This window comes from Meleagris gallopavo, chromosome 7, assembly GCF_905368555.1.
Source record: "Meleagris gallopavo chromosome 7, MGAL_WU_HG_1.1, whole genome shotgun sequence".
In the NCBI taxonomy this organism is placed as follows: Eukaryota; Metazoa; Chordata; class Aves; order Galliformes; family Phasianidae; genus Meleagris; species Meleagris gallopavo.
Window position 1 is genome coordinate 11,403,148 of NC_139410.1, and position 18,354 is coordinate 11,421,501.

General features: G+C 37.3%; 1 protein-coding gene across 8 annotated transcripts in view; it reads left to right on the forward strand.

The window, feature by feature from the left end:
• Positions 1–18,272, forward strand: part of CARF (calcium responsive transcription factor) — a 35,873-nt gene extending 17,601 nt beyond the window's left edge. For 2 of the 8 annotated variants that reach the window (XM_003207476.4, XM_085227717.1), the window contains exons 9-14: positions 94–327; positions 736–898; positions 1,806–1,881; positions 5,956–6,086; positions 7,084–7,450; positions 8,738–18,272. In XM_003207476.4, coding sequence (XP_003207524.2) covers positions 94–327; positions 736–898; positions 1,806–1,881; positions 5,956–6,086; positions 7,084–7,450; positions 8,738–8,853 — 1,087 coding nt within the window. In that variant the 3' untranslated portion in view covers positions 8,854–18,272. Of the gene's footprint in view, positions 1–93; positions 328–735; positions 899–1,805; positions 1,882–5,955; positions 6,087–6,878; positions 6,981–7,083; positions 7,451–8,319 lie in introns of those variants that run through there. The other 6 variants (XR_014884286.1, XR_014884287.1, XR_014884285.1 and 3 more) reach the window with 6 other exon arrangements.
• Positions 18,273–18,354: the final 82 nt, after the last annotated feature.

The following is an 18,354-nucleotide window of genomic DNA, read 5'->3' on the forward strand; positions in this document are numbered from 1 at the left end:
TAACTGTTTCATTTGTAATTGTCAGGCTTTTTCCTCAAAAGATTTATTTTGCTGCCCTTGCTTGAGAATTATAAAAACTTTCCTCCTTGCTAGGTGGTATGTGCAGTTACCCACTCAGCAAGCCCACCAATATCATGAAATGGAAACTTCCTGCCTCCCTTCTTCACCCTCCCATTTTTCTGCTGCTTTTCCTGAGGAGGAGGAGGACATTGTTAGAGATGAGAACTGTACTCTGCCTTCCCGCCTTCATCCTCAAGTGGCAGACAAGATCCGAGAACTGGTGTCTCAAGGAATAGAGCAAGTCTATGCAGTGAGGAAGCAACTGAGGTACGGAGCTGTCTGTCAGTGCTCTTAGACTGTGTTATGTGTGGCTTTGAATTTGATTAATTTGATTTGTAAGTAAATGGCATTACTGATGCATAACTGAATGTATTTCCAACATGTTATTAGAATCTCTTTCTTTTTTAGGGATTTTGTCTTCTCTTTCCATCTTATTGTAGACTACTGTTGAGAGCTGCTGTCTTTTTAAAGTTTGTTGAGCAGATGGGTATTTTTTAATTCCAACTCCAGAGCAGATGCACAGAAAACTGGATCCAAATATCTTTTAACTTGCTCTTATATTGTCATTTCAAGCTGGAGAGGGAGATGGTAGCAGCAACTGTAACAAGTAAATAGCACAATAGATCTAAAATATGCATATTTTCATTTTAATATTTTTGTCCTTTAACATGACAGAAAGTATGTGGAAAGAGAATTATTCAAACCTGATGAGGTGCCAGAGAGACATAACCTATCGTTCTTTCCCACTGTGAATGACATCAAGAACCACATTCATGAAGTGCAGAAGTCCCTGAGAAATGGTGATGTGGTATATAATTCAGAAAGCATTCCAGCAACGGTATGTTGGCCCTATTGTTTCTTTTCAATTTTTGGAGTTTAATACTGTAAGTCTTTTCATTTCAGAATTCTCTGACGTCCTGTTTCCAGCAGCAGTATTTTCAGTGGAATCTCTTGCTGATCAAAACTGAATTAAAAGTGAATAAAACCTTTTGACCACATTTAGTATCTATCTCATCAGAATTAGATGGCTATTAGTTGAGTGACGCATGCGGCGCTCACATGATGACTACATGAACTAGAAGGCATACATCAGAAAGCTGTTAATGGCTTTATCTCATTGCTGTAAAAGTTACTTCTACTTTTCCTCATCTGAAATGTCGGAATGAAGTCTGCCTCAGGTGCAGCCTAAAATAGCACTTGTACAATTCTGTGAGTGTACTTTCTAGCAAGTGAAGTAAGTCTGAAGTAGACACTTCAGAATGTTGAGTAACTCTTACATGGTTGGTCCTTAAATTTCTTCCACCTATTGAGTGCTAAGAAATGTCAGCGATTCTAGTTTTTCCAGTCATTAGGTTTAAAATCAGCTTTGCCAAATTATAGTGTTAAGTAGTGCTGTGTCTTTGGGTTTTTCCACTCTCCCTAAACTACGCTGGGCTAAGGTGAGTGGGTGATGTTTGTTGGCCAAATTATGGTTTGGCTGTTTGTTTGGTGTTTTTTTTGCTTAGTTCAAAGTCTTCAAGTTTTCATAAGATGACTATAGCATTCTTGGTATAGTGCATGTTTAAAAATAGTTTGCAGTATCTTTAATTCTATTTTAAACCAAGAACTTAAAAAATGCAGCTTATTAAAAAAAAAAAAAAAAGCATAGTTTCATACACTATTTTCTTGCATGTTCTGAATTGAGCCTGTGTTTCTGAAATAGTAAAACGTTCTAACTCTTTCTGAGAACTGTGATCTTCTTTCAGCTACAGTGGACCACAGATGGTGGGAATGTTCTCACAGAAACAGTGACTGTTACGTTTGCCTCGCCACCTCCCAATGGTAGGACTGTATTAATAACTTATCTCCAGAAATCCAGTTTCTGTCCAGAGAGGTCGCTGTTGTTAATTTAGCTGAGTGACAAAAACTCAAGAATTATTTCAGAACTATTTCTGTTTTGAAGCAGGAAAGGGCATGTTGTGTTGGTTTTTTTGGTACTGACTGCACATAAAGGAACAAAATGTGTAATCTTAATGTAGTTGACAGAATTATAAAAGCTGTAAATTTGTCTTTTACTTTGCGTCCTCAAGCAACTGAAGTTTTTTGTGGGATGATTGTTTTCAAAGAGCAGTTTGCCTTGGATGGAGGTGCTGATAACACCTGTTATTAGAGAAAATGAGATTCATATCAATCAGGGCACACAGCTGGGACCAGCTGGGTACTTGAGTTCCTTGGTGGTCTGTGCTTGGCACATGCTGACGATATCTTGCTAAAGGGGACTCGTGCATGTTGGGATTCCTGCTTCTCAGGAATTCATTGTTAATGACTATATTAATGTGTGAAGCCAAAGTAGCATCTCTTTCAAGCAATTGTTCAGCCAGGTAACAAGACCCCAGTACAAGAAAGACAGGGAGCTGTTGGAGAGGGTCCAGAGGAGAGCCACAAAGATGATCAGGGGACTGGAGCACCTCCCCTGCAAAGACAGGCTGAGGGAGCTGGGCTTGTTCAGCCTGGAGAAAAGAAGGCTGCGGGGTAACCTCATTGCAGCCTTTCAGTACCTAAAGGGAGCCTACAGACAGGAGGGGAATCAACTCTTTGAAAAGGTTGATAACTGCAGGACAAGGGGAAATGGTTTTAAGTTGAGGGAGGGAAGATGTAGGTTGGATGTCTGGGGGAAGTTCTTTACTATGAGAGTGGCGAGGTACTGGAACAGGCTGCCCAGAGAGGTTGGGGATGCCTGTCCCTGGAGGTGTTCAAGGCCAGGTTGGATGGGGGGCCCTGGGCAGTGTGCTCTAGCATTAAATGGGGAAGTTGGTGGCCCTGTATGTGGCAGGGGGGTTAGAGATTCATGATCCTTGAGGTCCCTTCCAACCCTGGCCATTCTGTGATTCTGTGACTTCCTCTCATTTCACTGCAAAAACTGTGTGGATTTATATAGAAATTTATTTTATCTGTATCTTTTAGGTTTTTTTGAAGCTAAGTACGCTATGCTTTCTTTGTAGCAAATGCTACTCTTACTTCAACTTCAAAACATTTACTAAAACAAATAAAGGTGTTTGTAAATAAATCTAAATGCCACCCATGTAGTTAGGATTGCACACAGGTTGAAGTGCTCCATTGGATCATGGTGTCTGATAGTAAATTTAAAATGACATTATTCTCTTCTTTTTGCCTAGATTTCAAGTGTATTTCTGTTATTTTGCCCAGTGTGGCATGAAAGAACTTCCCTGGATGTTTGTGGATGCTTTTCCCATCTGTTGTTTAACAAAAATACGTTAAGAGTCTCATTAGAGAAGTTGATGGCTTTAGCAGGAATGTGACTGCAGCAAGGTGGATGATTATCTCCACACATTCCATTAAGAAACCTGCAGCATTATCTTAATGTTATTAATCTCAGTAGCACTGCTGGCTCATTTATCTCATGAGAAATTATCTCATTTATCTAGAATGTAGTGTTTAATACTTTTCCAGATAGCTGATGGAGAGTTCTATGGGAATCAAAGGTGCACTGCCACAATTGTCATAACTAAAGATCTGTCTAAGTCAGAACTTACCCTCCTCTGTGGTTCTTGCCTGAAGAAATCTAGACATATTTGGACTTCTTTCCTCTTTGGCCCTCATCACTCCCTGATCGATATTTTTTTAAACTCCCTCAAAGTCTAGCTCACTGGGCAATTTCTCTCTTGAGCAATACTGTGTACACCAGTGCACTAGTAATTATATAAGGCTAAAATTGGGCTTCTGTTTTGTTTCTGAACTCTTATTATAGTCTTTGCTGCAAAAATTGAACAGAAAAGTGTCTTGTACACTTAACAGCTCTTAAGGCAAGAACTTTAGTGTCGACAACTATCAGAGTACAAAAGGTAAATTTTTAGGCTCCATTTGAATAATGTTTTGTTTTGTTTTTTAAGGAAGTCTTATTTCTTAGAAAAGGAGTTTGCAATTTGCAATATAAACAGAGCTTGAACTCCTGTTTTACTATTTCCACTAGTGTGCTTTTATGGAGAGAGACAAAATGGTGGTTCCAACAGCTGAGCAGGGCTAATTTTTTGGTACAAGCAATCTGAATGCTGATGAAAGTTCAGGAAGATCAATTCTTGTCATCTTTCACAGATACCTGATAAGACTAACTTGCCTTGAAAAACTATGTAAACATCCATACAGACAGGTACTGACTTTAGAGGAAGTTTGTATGTGTTTGGTTTTCTGCACGTGTGCACCAATTCAGTGAACGTAAGCAGATAATCTAATTCCAGCATATCTTGTCTCCAATTAACAATTAATTAAGTGTGTGAGGATGAGTCCACACACACTGCAAACACAATTATAATTATAATAAAAGTCTACATGAAAAAAAGAAGCCTACTTTGAAGAAACCAGTACTTGCTCAAGAATATTAAAATGTAGCAAAGGAAAACAGCACTGAATTCTCAAACTACTGTTTGTGTATGTATTGTTTTTTATTTCAACTTGTGTAAATTTGTTCATGTACAGCACCAAAGAAACCAAGCAATAACAGAATTAATCCCCAGATGGTTGTTTCATTTTCTGTGCAGAAGTCCATGTCTCTGCCTAGAGTTCTAGGCATATGAGGAATATCCTTCATCATAGAATACTGCTTTTTGTCTCTTTACTATTAGGTGTAAGAATCACTGTCAGAATTCCTAAGTCTGTTTCCTTTTACGTCTCTTATGAAGTATGCTGACAAGTGGAATAGAATACCATGGATGTGTTTAACTTCTGGCATTCATACTGAATATCCATGCAGTGTAAGGACTGGGTAGAATTGGATTTGATCTATTAGATTTGTACCTAGGCTTATCCGTGTAGAGTACAGTCTCAGAAAAGAACTGCCATCTCTTCCTACATGTGAATATTCACATATTCATACGGGATCTCTGTATAATATTAAAAAACACTAAGTCTTTGGAGTGGGTATTCAAGAAGACTTAGACCGTATGTTATTGTCAGTTAGGATAAAGAAAGTGGGCTTGCAATTCATTATGTACGATGAGAAACATATTTCAAGTTGCTTAGATGGATGGAAGCTTTGTGTGATTTTTTTTTATTATTATTTTTTTTCTAGAGAGCTTTTTGAAATTGTTGATTCTCATTTTTTCCCATTCTGTAGATTAATGCATATGCACATGGCAATCTCTTCCTTCACAGTTACAGCAGTAAAGCTGCAAAACAGAAATTTGAGCAGTAATGTAATTGTGCCTGTATACATCTTAGCCAAAAAGTCCTGGGTATCTCAAACAAGAATGGAATTGTTTTTGCAGAAATTACGGCAAGTCTTGATTTCCCCAAGTCTTAAGGAAATAAAGACAATTATTTTTGCTCTAACTAAGAATTTGGAGAATACAATACAATCTCTAGACATCAGATAAATAGGCTTTCCTACACCTGGTGTGTGTATAGTGCATAGAAGTTTTCCTAATTCTGCAAATATGCTTTTGAATGAATGAGAAGACTTGCTGGATTTTCTGTGTATGTTTCTATTTTGGAAGCCAACCTTTTAATGCCTGCCTGTTACTGAGCCCTTACTGAAGGTCCTGTGTGGTCACATTGTTAGATTGCTGTTCTGATAGAAATGTTTCGACTTTTATTTTAGAATTAGGAATACAATACAGAGAGTAGGGAGCAATTATGTTGCTGTCCAGAATCACTTCTTTTTCATTTGCAATAGATGTACTATATTCCTATGATATTTTTTTCTTGTAACCAACCATTTATTTATTTTTTTTCTTTAGCATCCAAGCTCTTCTGCAGAAGAGAAGAGCATGTATGTATACACGTGTCTTAACTACATCTATATTGAGATTGAAGTGGCTTGGCTTGTTCCATTCACAGGGGAGGCTTTTAAACAAGGAGGAAACAGTTCTAACAGTCTGCTTACTGTCTGTGGTACTGCAGGAAGCTCACCAGGGGATTCGGTCATCACCAAAGCAGAATCCAACCAGAGCGTGGAGACCCTGCTATCAGAAAAAGCTCAGCTGTTGTCTTCTTTCTCTTCACTTCAGTCCAAGATATTTGCACAATTTCAGGTATGGTCAAGTTTTTTAGAGAATGTCAGGTGTTCTATGTTGGGAGAACTGAAGGAAGCTATAAATATCAAGTTTCCTCTTAACTAGTGATCCCAAACACTGGCTTTGGGATTCCCAAACACTGAGGGAATATGGACTTAGAAATAGCTCTCGAGTCCTACTTTGGCCTCTCTTATATTGCACAACTGTCATCTAGCTGTAGTGCAGGAGATCCCTCTGTATTGTGGTCTCTTTGTGAAGACAAAACCAAGAAAGTGTGGGAAGTGAGTTTCTGCCTCAAATCAATCACCTTAATAGTTTTACACGCTTTCCAGTCGTTTCATGATGACAATGCTGCACAGTTAAGGAAGGATGTGTCAATCATATTCCTTTTAAATCTGTCTCCAGCCTCATAGGGGAAAATCTGTTAAAATCCTAAAACTGCTCCCAGATCAGAAATATAAGACTTCCAGATTGAAAAGGTGAGGTGCAGGGCTAAGTATACCATGCTAAAAGAGTTTCTTCAAGTTCATCCTGCTTCAAACCTGTCTCTCATAACAATCTTTCCTAAGCTACCCTTGTATCTCCTGAAGGTCATAATCTCTTCTATAGACATGTAACCTGCAGTGAAATGCTGTTCTGCTTGCTTGTTTGCTTCTCTTTCTGAAGGCAGCCACCTTGGCTTCACCCCACTATGCTTTAAACCGGTATACTTAGCTTTTAGTGCACATCCCTCAGGGGAATAAACATGTATTGAGGAAGGATTTGAAACTCAATATCTGTCAAAAATTAGATTTTTATGGTCCTTAGTAGTTTTCTAGGTGCTGCTGGACACCACTGTCTGCTATGTTTCCTGAAACAAGTATAATCTACAGATGCTGAAGTTGATTCTTCAAAAGAGATGATGTATAGAAGGTCAGAACCTATCCAGTTCCAGCACTGCAAAATGTGTTATTAAATATAAATCTCTTCTGCTTTAAATGCTATTATATTTGTACTTCTGCTTTCTCTTTTGCAGGGATTACAGATGCAATCAAACTTTACCTCCACAAATGGATCAACAGCTCTGATAGCTGTAAATAACCATTCCCATTCCAATTCTGCAAATCTCTTGGATTCCCTAGAGAGTGCAGTAACCAACCATCCTCCAGTGGTTGGTCAGGGGCACAGTCTGCAGAAAGATTCTGGCCTAGCACAGCACAGTGCTGCTGCCTCTGCTTTTGGGACTTCTCCTGCCACTGATCAGAATCTGGTCACCATGGGCCAGCTAGTAGCACTTGACAGGGAAGGGGACTCCAGAAGCCTAGAAGGAGGAATCCAGCAAGTTCTCTTGGGAGATGTACAGACTATTCCAGTACAGATTGTGGAAAGCCAGCCTGCACTTGGTAAGTTGCACTCTTCCCAATACACATAAATGTAGAAAATATACCGGATTTTGTTCTGTGTGTCCTAAAACAAAATAGATAAATGTGCTGATTAAGGAGAGCTCCAGTATAGGTTTGTTCCAACCGATTCTAATTAATATTTACTGTAAAACCACAACGGCTGTAAAATATTTTTATGTAATTTTTGCTATAAAAATAGAGACTTAGTTGAACTACTTGCCATCACTTTCACTGACAAAATACCAGTATTGTTTTGCTCTGAATCCCAACATTTAGCTAAAACGCTCATCTTCAAATATGCATTTTTGTTAAGAGAAGTAAGCGTGTAAAGTAACAAATACTGAATTTGGTTAGGAATCTTTATAAATAATTTTTTTTTCAGGTCTTTTAAATCACCATTAGGATATTTCTCTGTGGCAGTATTGTCAAGGTTAAACGTAAGAGTTCTTCTCTTGGCTGTATTTTTTTGTAGCTCGTCTTTTTCCTTGTTGTAATAGGATTTCACTCTTCTGCTGAGAAACTTTTCCTTCTGGGTAAAGGTTATTTAAGAGAGGCTGTCGAATATACCTCCTTCACTCAGTTGTTTAGCCCATTTGTGCAATCAAGTTGTAGATGCCTTTCAAATAATAGTTAATATTTAATATACATTTTTAAATACTAGTTTACATACAAAAATTTAGCCAAATTTAAATCATAGAACTGCAGGAACTGCACTCGCTGTTTGTCTTGGATTTCCTTTTACTTCTGCTCAAGATCTTAAACTGTCATCACCATCTGGATTTGGAAATTGTGAGGATATTTGTGCCTTTCCTAAGATAGGTGGAAGACTTGCTCATAAAATGCACCAATCCTCCTCTTTTCTGTTACAGAGTCCAGATTTCTTTGTCTGAAAATCGGGAGGACAAAAACAAATCTGTATTGAGGAGGAATTAATGTTACAGAGCTGATTTGGATGAAACACTCACCAGTTCAGTCAGTGATTATTTCAAGATGCTTTTCCCCCGTGTGTATACATGCACTTAGTTGAAGTTATTTTGTATTTTCTAGCCTTTCTCTTATCTAAAGTGGTAGCTTAAGAATAAGCTATTTCCCGATGAGAACATACGCGCAGTCACTGAACAGTGGCCAATCATGCCTGAAGTTTAGGTCATTCTTTAAATCAACATATTTTATTGTTTATTTGGTAAGCAACAATGTGTCGTCTTCTTTTAAATGCATACAGTTGTTGGAGCTGAAGTGTTATCAGTGGTATTTGGATTTTAATGTTTTGTTTCGTTCTGTTTTAAGATGAAGATAATACAGAGGCTGGTATCTGTATGAGCCAAGTTAAACAAGAGCCAAGAGAAAAAGCACTGTCTGTGGAGCCAGATAAAATCAGAGACCAGAGATCCTCCTCTGTTTAAATCTGTGAAGGCTGTAAGGATTTTTCAAATCAGAGGACTCTAAATGCCTTGGGAAGAAAGGCAGGTACTCTTAAAATAATGCCATTATTTTTAAATGGTACTGTGACATTCAGACTGAGCGTATTTTACAATAGTTCTGACAGACAACTATTTTGATTTACAACTGATGTGACTCACTGCCAATTCCAAATCTATTCACTTACCAGGTGAAACAACACTTCTCTCTTCTATTTTATGTTTTGAATAATTTGAATGCTATCCAAATGGTGCATTTTGGTCGGCATTTCTGAAGGTCTTCCACTGTTAGTTTTGAATGTGGATTAAAATGCTTGATTTGCTTTTTTCCTTGAGACCATGAACTGTTACAGCGCTACGCAGTCCACAGAATCTGCCAGCTCCCAGACTCTGGAATCCAACAACAAAGTTCATGAACACAATAGTGTTGTGACAAAACAAAGGTCTAATAGGCTACATTTCTACGTGATGAAGGACATGGATGCTTAAGAAAATGCAGCTTTGACCTGATCATGTTAGTGGTGTGAGGATCAAGGAGAGAAGAAAGGTGAGGATGCCAGGTGAACTTAGTTGTATGATGAAGAAACATCTGTGAATTGTAACAATGAATGTTTTCAGCTTATGATGTCTTTAAACTTGTTCTAGCTTTATAATCATAGAATCATTAAGGTTGGAGAAGTCCTCTAAGATCATCAAATCCAATCATCAACTTATCACCACTAAATCATGTACCTAAGTGCCACATCTGTGTTGCCACTTGCAGCCTTTGCAGTGGTACTGTAGCAATAGTTGGTTGTTACATCTAAAAGTAGTCTTTGTTTGTTTGTTTTTTAAAAAAAGAAAGAAAAATTGATGCTGCAGTTTCAGCTTCTCTACCTTTTGCTTTATGTACTTAAATTATATTTATGAGTTGATATCTTAACTTGCTGCTGTTCATGATTGTGAGGCTTACGTATACATTACTAACAGAGAGGCCCAAGAGAGCAAAGCAAGTAATATAAATCTAAGCAATATGTTCTGTCACCATAACATTCAGGAAACAAACTTGTTGTTTTTTTTTTTTCAGTAATAGCATCTTCCAGGACTGAACTGATCTGAAGTACTTAAAAGAGTTACCAGGAAGTTTCATAAAACTGAGTATGGTTGAGTAGTACCTTTTGGCAGCACTTAAGCCGAAGTCATAATAAGTGACAGAAATTGAATTGCATGATCTGTGATAGATAAGTTTCTTTAACAACAGCAACAAAAAAAAGGAATCTATTTAAAGCAGTAAGTGAAATGAAACTGATGTCAACATAGGTATCAAGTTAAACAGTGGCATTGGTTTTTCGGACGTTGAATTTTTAAAGTAGCATCTAAAATATTTTGTGTACAGCAGTACCAGCAGTTCCTTTTGAATTGTTTAAGAAACTGATCATAGAATTAGATATTTTTCTGCATGCTGTACAAGACTGCAGGCAGAAGACTTTCTCTTTTCCACTCTAAAAAGCAATAAAAAAAAGAAGTTGACTTACTGAGAGAAAATGTTAGGAATATTGTGTGTATATATATGAACATAAAGATTAACGTTTTGAAATTATTACATTTATTAGTATGCATTCAAGGTATTCATAAACCTCATTTGAATAGTGGCCATTTAAAACTGATTTTTAACTTTCTTTTCTGTGTTAAAAGCTAAAACTTTGGAAAGTCGCAGGTTGAAATTGGATTCCTAATACCTCTGTAAGCAGCATCTGTTAGATAGTTATGCTGTAATCTTAACATAAACATGTACTGACTTCTGTGAGGTTGATTAAGTATTGCTGTTAATACTGTTCATGTTAAGGTTAATGTTTATGGATTAGCTTAAATCTGAACTTGCCAACAGATGATAAATACTAAGAGCCAGTGTTTCATCATGCAAGTGCATAGAGAATCTTCAGATGTTTGGAGTCTATGATACTTGTTTCTACACGGACTTGTTTTGTGGTATTCCTTACTCATTTCTGGGTAGGTAAATCCTGTGAGATTCACCCTTTTGGTGGTGGTGGTTTTTTTTTTTTCCTGTTAATTGTGAAAGTATGTGCAGAATGGATGTTCTCTGCTGCACTCAGCGTTCTGGAGGCAGTAGTCACATTTTCAAATTCAGTTGTTATATACCAGGATGGCTACCTTATTCCACACTACTCAGTGATTCCACCACCATCTGTTTTTCTTAAATTAATACATTCCAAAGTATATTGCCTTTCTCCACTTTAAGAATTTTTTTCCCTTGTTATATTTATTTTCCTCTTTAAGAATGCTTTCTCATTTTTGAAAGTGCTTATTCTCAAAATAAGTTACAGCTAACCAGCAATAGGTTATTTCAGTTTTGGTTGGTTTATTTGTTTCTTTTCGAAGGAATCAATGCGCTTATGGCCGGTGTAAAAACTTGAGGAAAGAAGTTTTATTTCTAATGGTTCTTGCTTTAGTTCTCTCATCAGCAGATTTATTTTTTAATTGGCATAGTTCTTCCTACCAGTAGCTACAAGCTAATCCTGTGCTGAATGTTTCAGAAGGTACTTCTATTTTTTGTTTAGTGTTCATAGCTTGTGGAAATCTTGTAATTTGTTTTGAATTATGGGCCATGAAATTATTTCTATAGTTGAGCCTGATTTGCATGATAACTTGAAAACAACAGAAGAAAAGGTTGGGAGAAATTTGAAGATGATGTAGACTGTGCAAAAGCTGGGGATGAAGAGGCAATTCTGTTCCTAGGAAAACTTTGTTTGAAATGCTTTGGTCAATAGTTTCCTTCACTTTCACAGAATTCCACTTCATCTTCCAAATGCGCATTCCAGTTTAGTACTGAGTTGTCTTTTAAGTTTGTTTCCTGTTTGAAAGGTATGTTTACTCTTGCTTTGTGCGTGTTGCTGATGGAGAACACGGGCCAATCACACATTCAAGCATCTGTATTCAGATAAACAACTTAGTTCACTAATGTCCACTTAAAATTTACAGGAAAAAAATTACAGGTAAACAAAAGCACTTTCAATGCACTTCAATTTGTTTGAATAGAATACTCAAGGTTGTTTTTTGTTTGTTTTTCTGAAAAAGCTGTGTAGCTTGGTGCACAGTAGTTGGTTGTGGCGTTAAGTTGAATTTGCAAATGTTTTTCTGATGTTTACTTTGTTTTCTTGTGATTGTTATGTTCAAGTGTTCGTTTTGCAAACATAGAAATCCTGAGCTTCCATGGCACTGTAAATGAGCAAATTCTTTGTTGCTGTATTGGTGGTTGGTTGGCTTTACAAGAAGGGCTGTGCTTATGTATATGCATGCAAAAAAGTCTTTTGCAAAAGCATAGAAAAGACACAAAAAAGGCACATATCTATAGCCCTTACCCAGAATGGCATCCTCTTGGATGGAAACCAATAGTGTTAATGAGTGCACAGGTTTGTTTCTTTTTGCACTGTTCAAACCCCAAATTTGCTTATGTGGTATGAAGATTGTTGCAGCTTATACAAAATTTAGAGCCACAAATGTCTGTATATGTATGTATATATATATATATTTATATAGTAATTTAATGTATAGTACTTCTATTGAAATGTAAACTACTTTCTCTTTAAACAAGTGGTCTATGTTGTGATTGTGGGTATTCATGGGGAGAAATACAAGAGTTACAAGGGCAGTGGTTCACTGTGTAGTAATGAGAACAAGCAGGACAAGTCCAGGGAGACTTGATAGAATGAAGAAAGTCCTGCAGGAGTGAAAGGAGTGGTCCCTGTGGGGAGGGCTAAGCTGGAGGGAGCTCCTGGCCCTGGAAAGGGTTTGCAAGCCCATCACAAAGGTTCAATGCAGCTCCAGTTTTTGGGGCAGTAGGGTGAGGGAGGGCTGAGTTCATGGGGAAGATATACACATATGAAAGAAAAAGCCTGTCTTGTCATCATGAACCAACAGAGCTGCTTAAGTATCGGTGAGTACCAAAGGCAATTAAATATCTTCTCCTAGTCTGATGAAGAAACACATCTTAGGGTTTAAACCCAGGAGATGCCTCCTCTTCTTTACATGTTACCAGGGAAAATGCCTTTTCTTCCCAACTGAATTAACCTGATGCTCCCCTCATCCCTCTGACTGCTGCCCTGTCTACCTCAAATACACTCCAACCAAACCTCTCCTCACATTTATTAGGGCTCCCATCCAAGTCCTCTGCCCTGTTTCATCATTATGTTGTTGAAAGTAATTAATGACTTCACAAGTAAATACTGATGAGGTTTGCTTCTGTCAGTTTTTTATTGTCTCCCTTGGATTCTAAGTTCATGTATTCCTTTATTTTTTTTTATCCTTGCTTTGTTGGTGACTTATCATCCATTTTGGTGTGGATAGTAGCTGGCTGTTCAATTGAGTTTGCTGTTGGCAATATGCTCCCTTACACCTGTTCAAACAGATGTGTTCTTAGATTAGGTAGAAGGAATCTGGGATAGGAAGTGCAATATAGCTGAAGGTGAGGCTTTGAAAAGGCACTATTCTTCATGGAACACTGAGAAGGTCTACCTTTCCCAGCCAAGCAAGCTTTCTTATGAGTAAACATGTGAACCTGTTCCATCCATGATAATAATATCTATACAACCCATTAGTGGATGAAAAAGGCACATATAAAACACACTGTGTTGTTTTTTTAGGTCAGAAGCTATCCAGCAGGTCTATCCAACAAGCATCAACTAAGGTATGATTTGTGAGAAGAAAGGGAAGGCAAAAATTGTATCACATGACAGGAGTGTGGGTGGGTTGGTTTTCTAGAGCTAAATGTTGCGTCTTACCATCATTCCATTTGTAACCCATCTAACAAATTACATGTTTATTTTTTAAAGTGATTTGATGTGTTTTCTGAGGAGTCTTCAAAGGAATTAGAATAACAGTAGTATTTTATTATAGGAGGTATTAGTAGGTGTTTGCCATATAGGGTCACATCCACATTCTAGTACAGAAAGAGGTTAAAAATCCTTGAAAGCTTTCTGACATCAAGTACTAAGTGTTCCTATCCTAAGGGGTCTTCCCTGTCTAGAAAATTAAGTGCATTGGGTGCTGCAGCAGTAAAACCTAATCAGTGGTCCACTACTCTCTACCAGATAGAGAAAACCTTGCAAAGGGAATGTATGTGACAACTTGAGAAAACTTTTTTCCATACTGAGGTTTTAATTGATAAATGCACATGGATTTATATATATTAAAGAAACTAAAAACATTGAGAAGCTTGTGTGTAGTTGACTAATACAGTTTTAGTTATGCTTGTCTATAGTTAAATGATGCATGTATTTTAGGGAGCATATAGTCAGGCCCTTTATGTAGATAACTGAAATTCATATTTTTACTACTATCGTTCTTAGCAATCTGCAGTGTGGTTCACTTAGTAATGTGCTGGCTTTTCTTAATGACTCTCTGTTCCATCAAGAACGTGTTTGCTCAAAACAAATTAGGTTTCTTGCTCTTCCTTCTCATTTTTCTAGTAGAGATTGTTAAGGATGAAAATCTTTTTGTAGTATGGTTATTTGTAAGTATTGAGTTTTGTGTCCTCAGTGTGAAGGAAATGGAAAGCAAACATTTGCATATTATTGGATCTGCCATTTGGTTATTTTTATAATACACTCAGTTTTCTGCAGCATCACAGTGCCGATAGAGCATGAGTAACATTCAATTGTTATCAATATTTCACGTCTGTTCTTAGTTTAAATTTTGTATTCAGTGGTTCCAGCAAAGATCTGGGACTTTGCTTCTACTCTTTGTAGAATAGTCTGCCTCTACATATTATTTAAAATGTAATCAGGACAGTCAAGTGGCGGAAGGAGAGACGGAAACAGAGCTCTGTGTGTCAGGGGAAATCAGTGGGAGAGAGAGAAGTGCAGCCCCATGTACAGTCAGTGTGTTTAGAGTATGCACAAAAAAAAGCACAGCAGTTGTAGAGCCAAACACACAGTGGAGAGGGGATGGAAATGAATGACATCAGAATCCTTACCTTTACCTCCTTCCCCATCACAAGAGAGTACCTCCTTTACATTTGCGTTATCTGACCTGTCACCTAACAGCACATCAGTGACAACATCTGTGAACTATAGTTTGTTTATGAATGACTGAGTCACATCAAGTCTAGAGATGGTTAAATTTTAAAACAAATTTTCTTTGCACTTAGAATTTATATTAAATTATGTTATTATATTAGTGAAACCAGTGATATCACAAATGGTCAGGTCTCAAGAAAAAGAGAAAGAAGAGAAAGCCTTTAACTGAATTTGGTCATTGAAATTTGTGGCCTAACTGAGCTAGGTACTAACTCCGAGGCGTATCCTGCAGAACTTCTTGAGCAGAATAAATCTTTTTTTTTTTTCCCCAACTCTCAAGAATGTCAGCTGCATTTGTGTTCTCATTGACTGTGGAGCTCCTCATTTTTATCTCCTTGTGGAATTCTGTTTTCCACCATGAGGGGAAATGGAAGTAAACTTGTATGAAAACATGATGGACAGTGTCCATGCTGCATGCTGAGTGAACTGACAGCATGTAGGACAGCCACACTCAAACATGCTGTATTTAAGCTGTGTTAGGAATGGGAGCTGACAGAAAGAATAAGTAATCAAAGAGTGTAATGTTAAAAGCAAGCATCCTTGCTCCTCACAGTGTACCCTTTTTTATAAACAACATGAGGAAAAATACTGGTCAGATCTTGAACTTCTTCATCACCAGCCCTCTCTCCACAAGAAGAAGAAAATACCTACCCTTAAAGTTTAACAGTGGGCTTGCTAATTGGTCAGAAATCTTGCCTACTTTCTATTGTAGATCTGAGTGTCCATTTTTTATTTCCTGAAGAATTATTGTAAAAATCAGTTCTACTTTACTGAGGTGCTGTTCTTTCAGAGATAAATGTAACCATTTCTTAGATATTTCTTTTAAAGCTAAAATTAAGTGAGAGAGTGAAAAATTAGAAATTAATTATGTATTTCTTACAAATGACACTCCAGTTTTCTGAAGAGTGCAGGTGCTTCCTCCTTGTCTCCTACTTTTATCTCTTAGTTCACTAGTTGTCGGATGTTTTCTTAGGATTGCTTAACTTTGAGAGTACTCCAGTTAAAACCAGCAAGAAGCCAGATTGAAAGCAGAAGAGGAAGTAAAGTTTGTACAAAGCTGCTTGCAGGAGATAGAAGGCTATCAAAGATGCAGCTCAGGATTGCAGTTTCTTCTGGCTGAAGTGATTCACTTTGAATGGTAAACATTTTTATAGTAAGCAATTGTTTATAGCTGATCTTACTGCTATTTATGCTGTGAGCTCGCATGTAGTAAAAGCTAGAACAGTAACCACATATATTTGCTTTATCTTCGGTGTGATAGTTATTTTCTGATTGCAAGCTGGTATAACATCTGTCTTTCTTAATTGTTGACAAAGCTGCTACTGCATTTGAGTTTTTGTATGTGGAAGGAGAAGGTGGGAACTGCTTGACTTCCTACTGAGAAGAGATAATCTGAGGAATGAGGGCTCTACAAGTTTTAAAAGTGCATGGTGAGGGGGAAGGTATTGCATTAATTGACATTTATTTCTCACTATCCAAATCTATTTTAACTGGCAATAAATTAAATTGATTTTCCCCAAGTTGAGTCTGTTTTGCTTACGACTTTAAATGGTAAGTGATCTCCCTATCTTTGAATCGCTGGGCTTTTTCAGCCTGTTTTCATGCCTGTCCTGTTGAGGGAGGGGGGAGGTGGAAGAGTGGCTAAGTGGACAATGCTACCTATCATAGCTTCTCCATCGTCTGAGGTATGAACCTCACAGTATTCCTTAATCTAGGAAATAATGGACTATGAGTGATGTCTAAACTGTCCAGATGGATGGGACTAATGAAAGTGTTTCTTCTTGGCAACTGCTTCTCTGGAGTAAATTCTTACCTGGTTAACAGGGCCTTCTGGGTAATCCCACAAGTACTTACTGAAAACTTGTATTTGATCTCAAGTCATAATGGCAAATAGTAATCTCTTTGATTGTTGCAAGCAAATATTACTTTGAGTCCTTTAAGCAAGGCACAAAATTGATCATATTTTACTTTTTAAAAAATTGTTCTATATGTAGAAAGGAGTGCATGGTGTTTAAACTGGGGCTTGTAGTTCTAAATGTTCTAAAGGTTCTGGCTGGACCTTCCAATTTCTGCTTGTTCACCATTTTACTGTAGTAGATCTCAGTTGTGGTATCAACTAAGGAACTGGTCTAGCCTATTACATTTCTGCTGGAGAATATAAATGATATTTGTGTTTTACAGATTTAAATGTAGGGGAGGCATTCTGGGAAAATTACACTGCTGCAGTACATTCTCCTTCATCTATTCTGGTAGTGTTGCTCTTGCTGATGATGAGGATGGCAGCAGCATCTTCAGAGTGTTATATTTATGCTTCAGAAGGGAATAAAGCTTGGGGTGAGTGGCTTCTTTGGTCTAAGTACTGTTAGGCCATGCACTGGAAAAGAAATAAGCAGAGCCTGGAGATGAGACTTATATCCCAATGCTTTTCAGAGAGTAATTTCCTGTTGAAATGAGAAGGGAACTTCCTTGGAATGTAAGTTTTGTATATGGGTTTTTATATCGCCTACCAAAAACACCTGGTGCTTTCCACTAAGGGTGTGTAGGCTGGATATTAGGTGGGATGATTCACTTGCTGATTTCTGGTAGGGGCACTCTTTGTAACAGAAAATCAATTGATAACTTCCTATCATTAACTAAATTAATCTTTCTTTTCTTCCCCTTTCTTCTTGTCTCACCATGAAAGGAAGATTCTCTGTTAAAAGGAATGTGGCAAATTATTAGAGCTGTCTGTATAAAGGATGTAAAGCTATCTGTGGTGGACAAAGATGACTTCTTAGCTAATAAATTAAAGAAGGAGCTTCAAAAAGGATTGCACTGTCACTGTAACTTCAAATAATGTCTTCCAATATAATTAACTATTGATTATTTTTTTACTCTTAATGTATAATTATTTCTTAAATTTTCCTATCTACATTGATAGAAATGTATAAACTAATTATTTTGTCTCCTGAGGTACTATCAAAGGGAAGGTATTTCTCCATATTTTAACTCAGGGTCAGCTGGGGATAATTAGGCACCCACTGCTCTGGAAGTATAGAAGGTTATGCATGTTCCCCATCTACCAAAAGTCTTTTGCACCGAAATATAAAAAAAAAAATTCTGAACTTAAACCAGACAGAGTGACTTAGCTTAGAATACTGTAGTTTGGGTCATTAAACTATGGCACCTGTCATTTGAAAAGCAGCTACAAACACTACCCTGGAACCCAGCTGACCACATTCAGTTGCCATGGCCTAGGTTTATCAGCTGCAAACAGTAAAAAAAAAAAAAGGGTAACATTTTCATAGAGAACTTTATATAAATTTCTTTTTTTTTTTTTTTTTTTTTTTTTTTTCAGAAAGCTCAATCTATGAAAAAAGTCTCTTTCAGATGTATGAACTTCTTTGCAAAATGATCAGCATTATCACTAGTG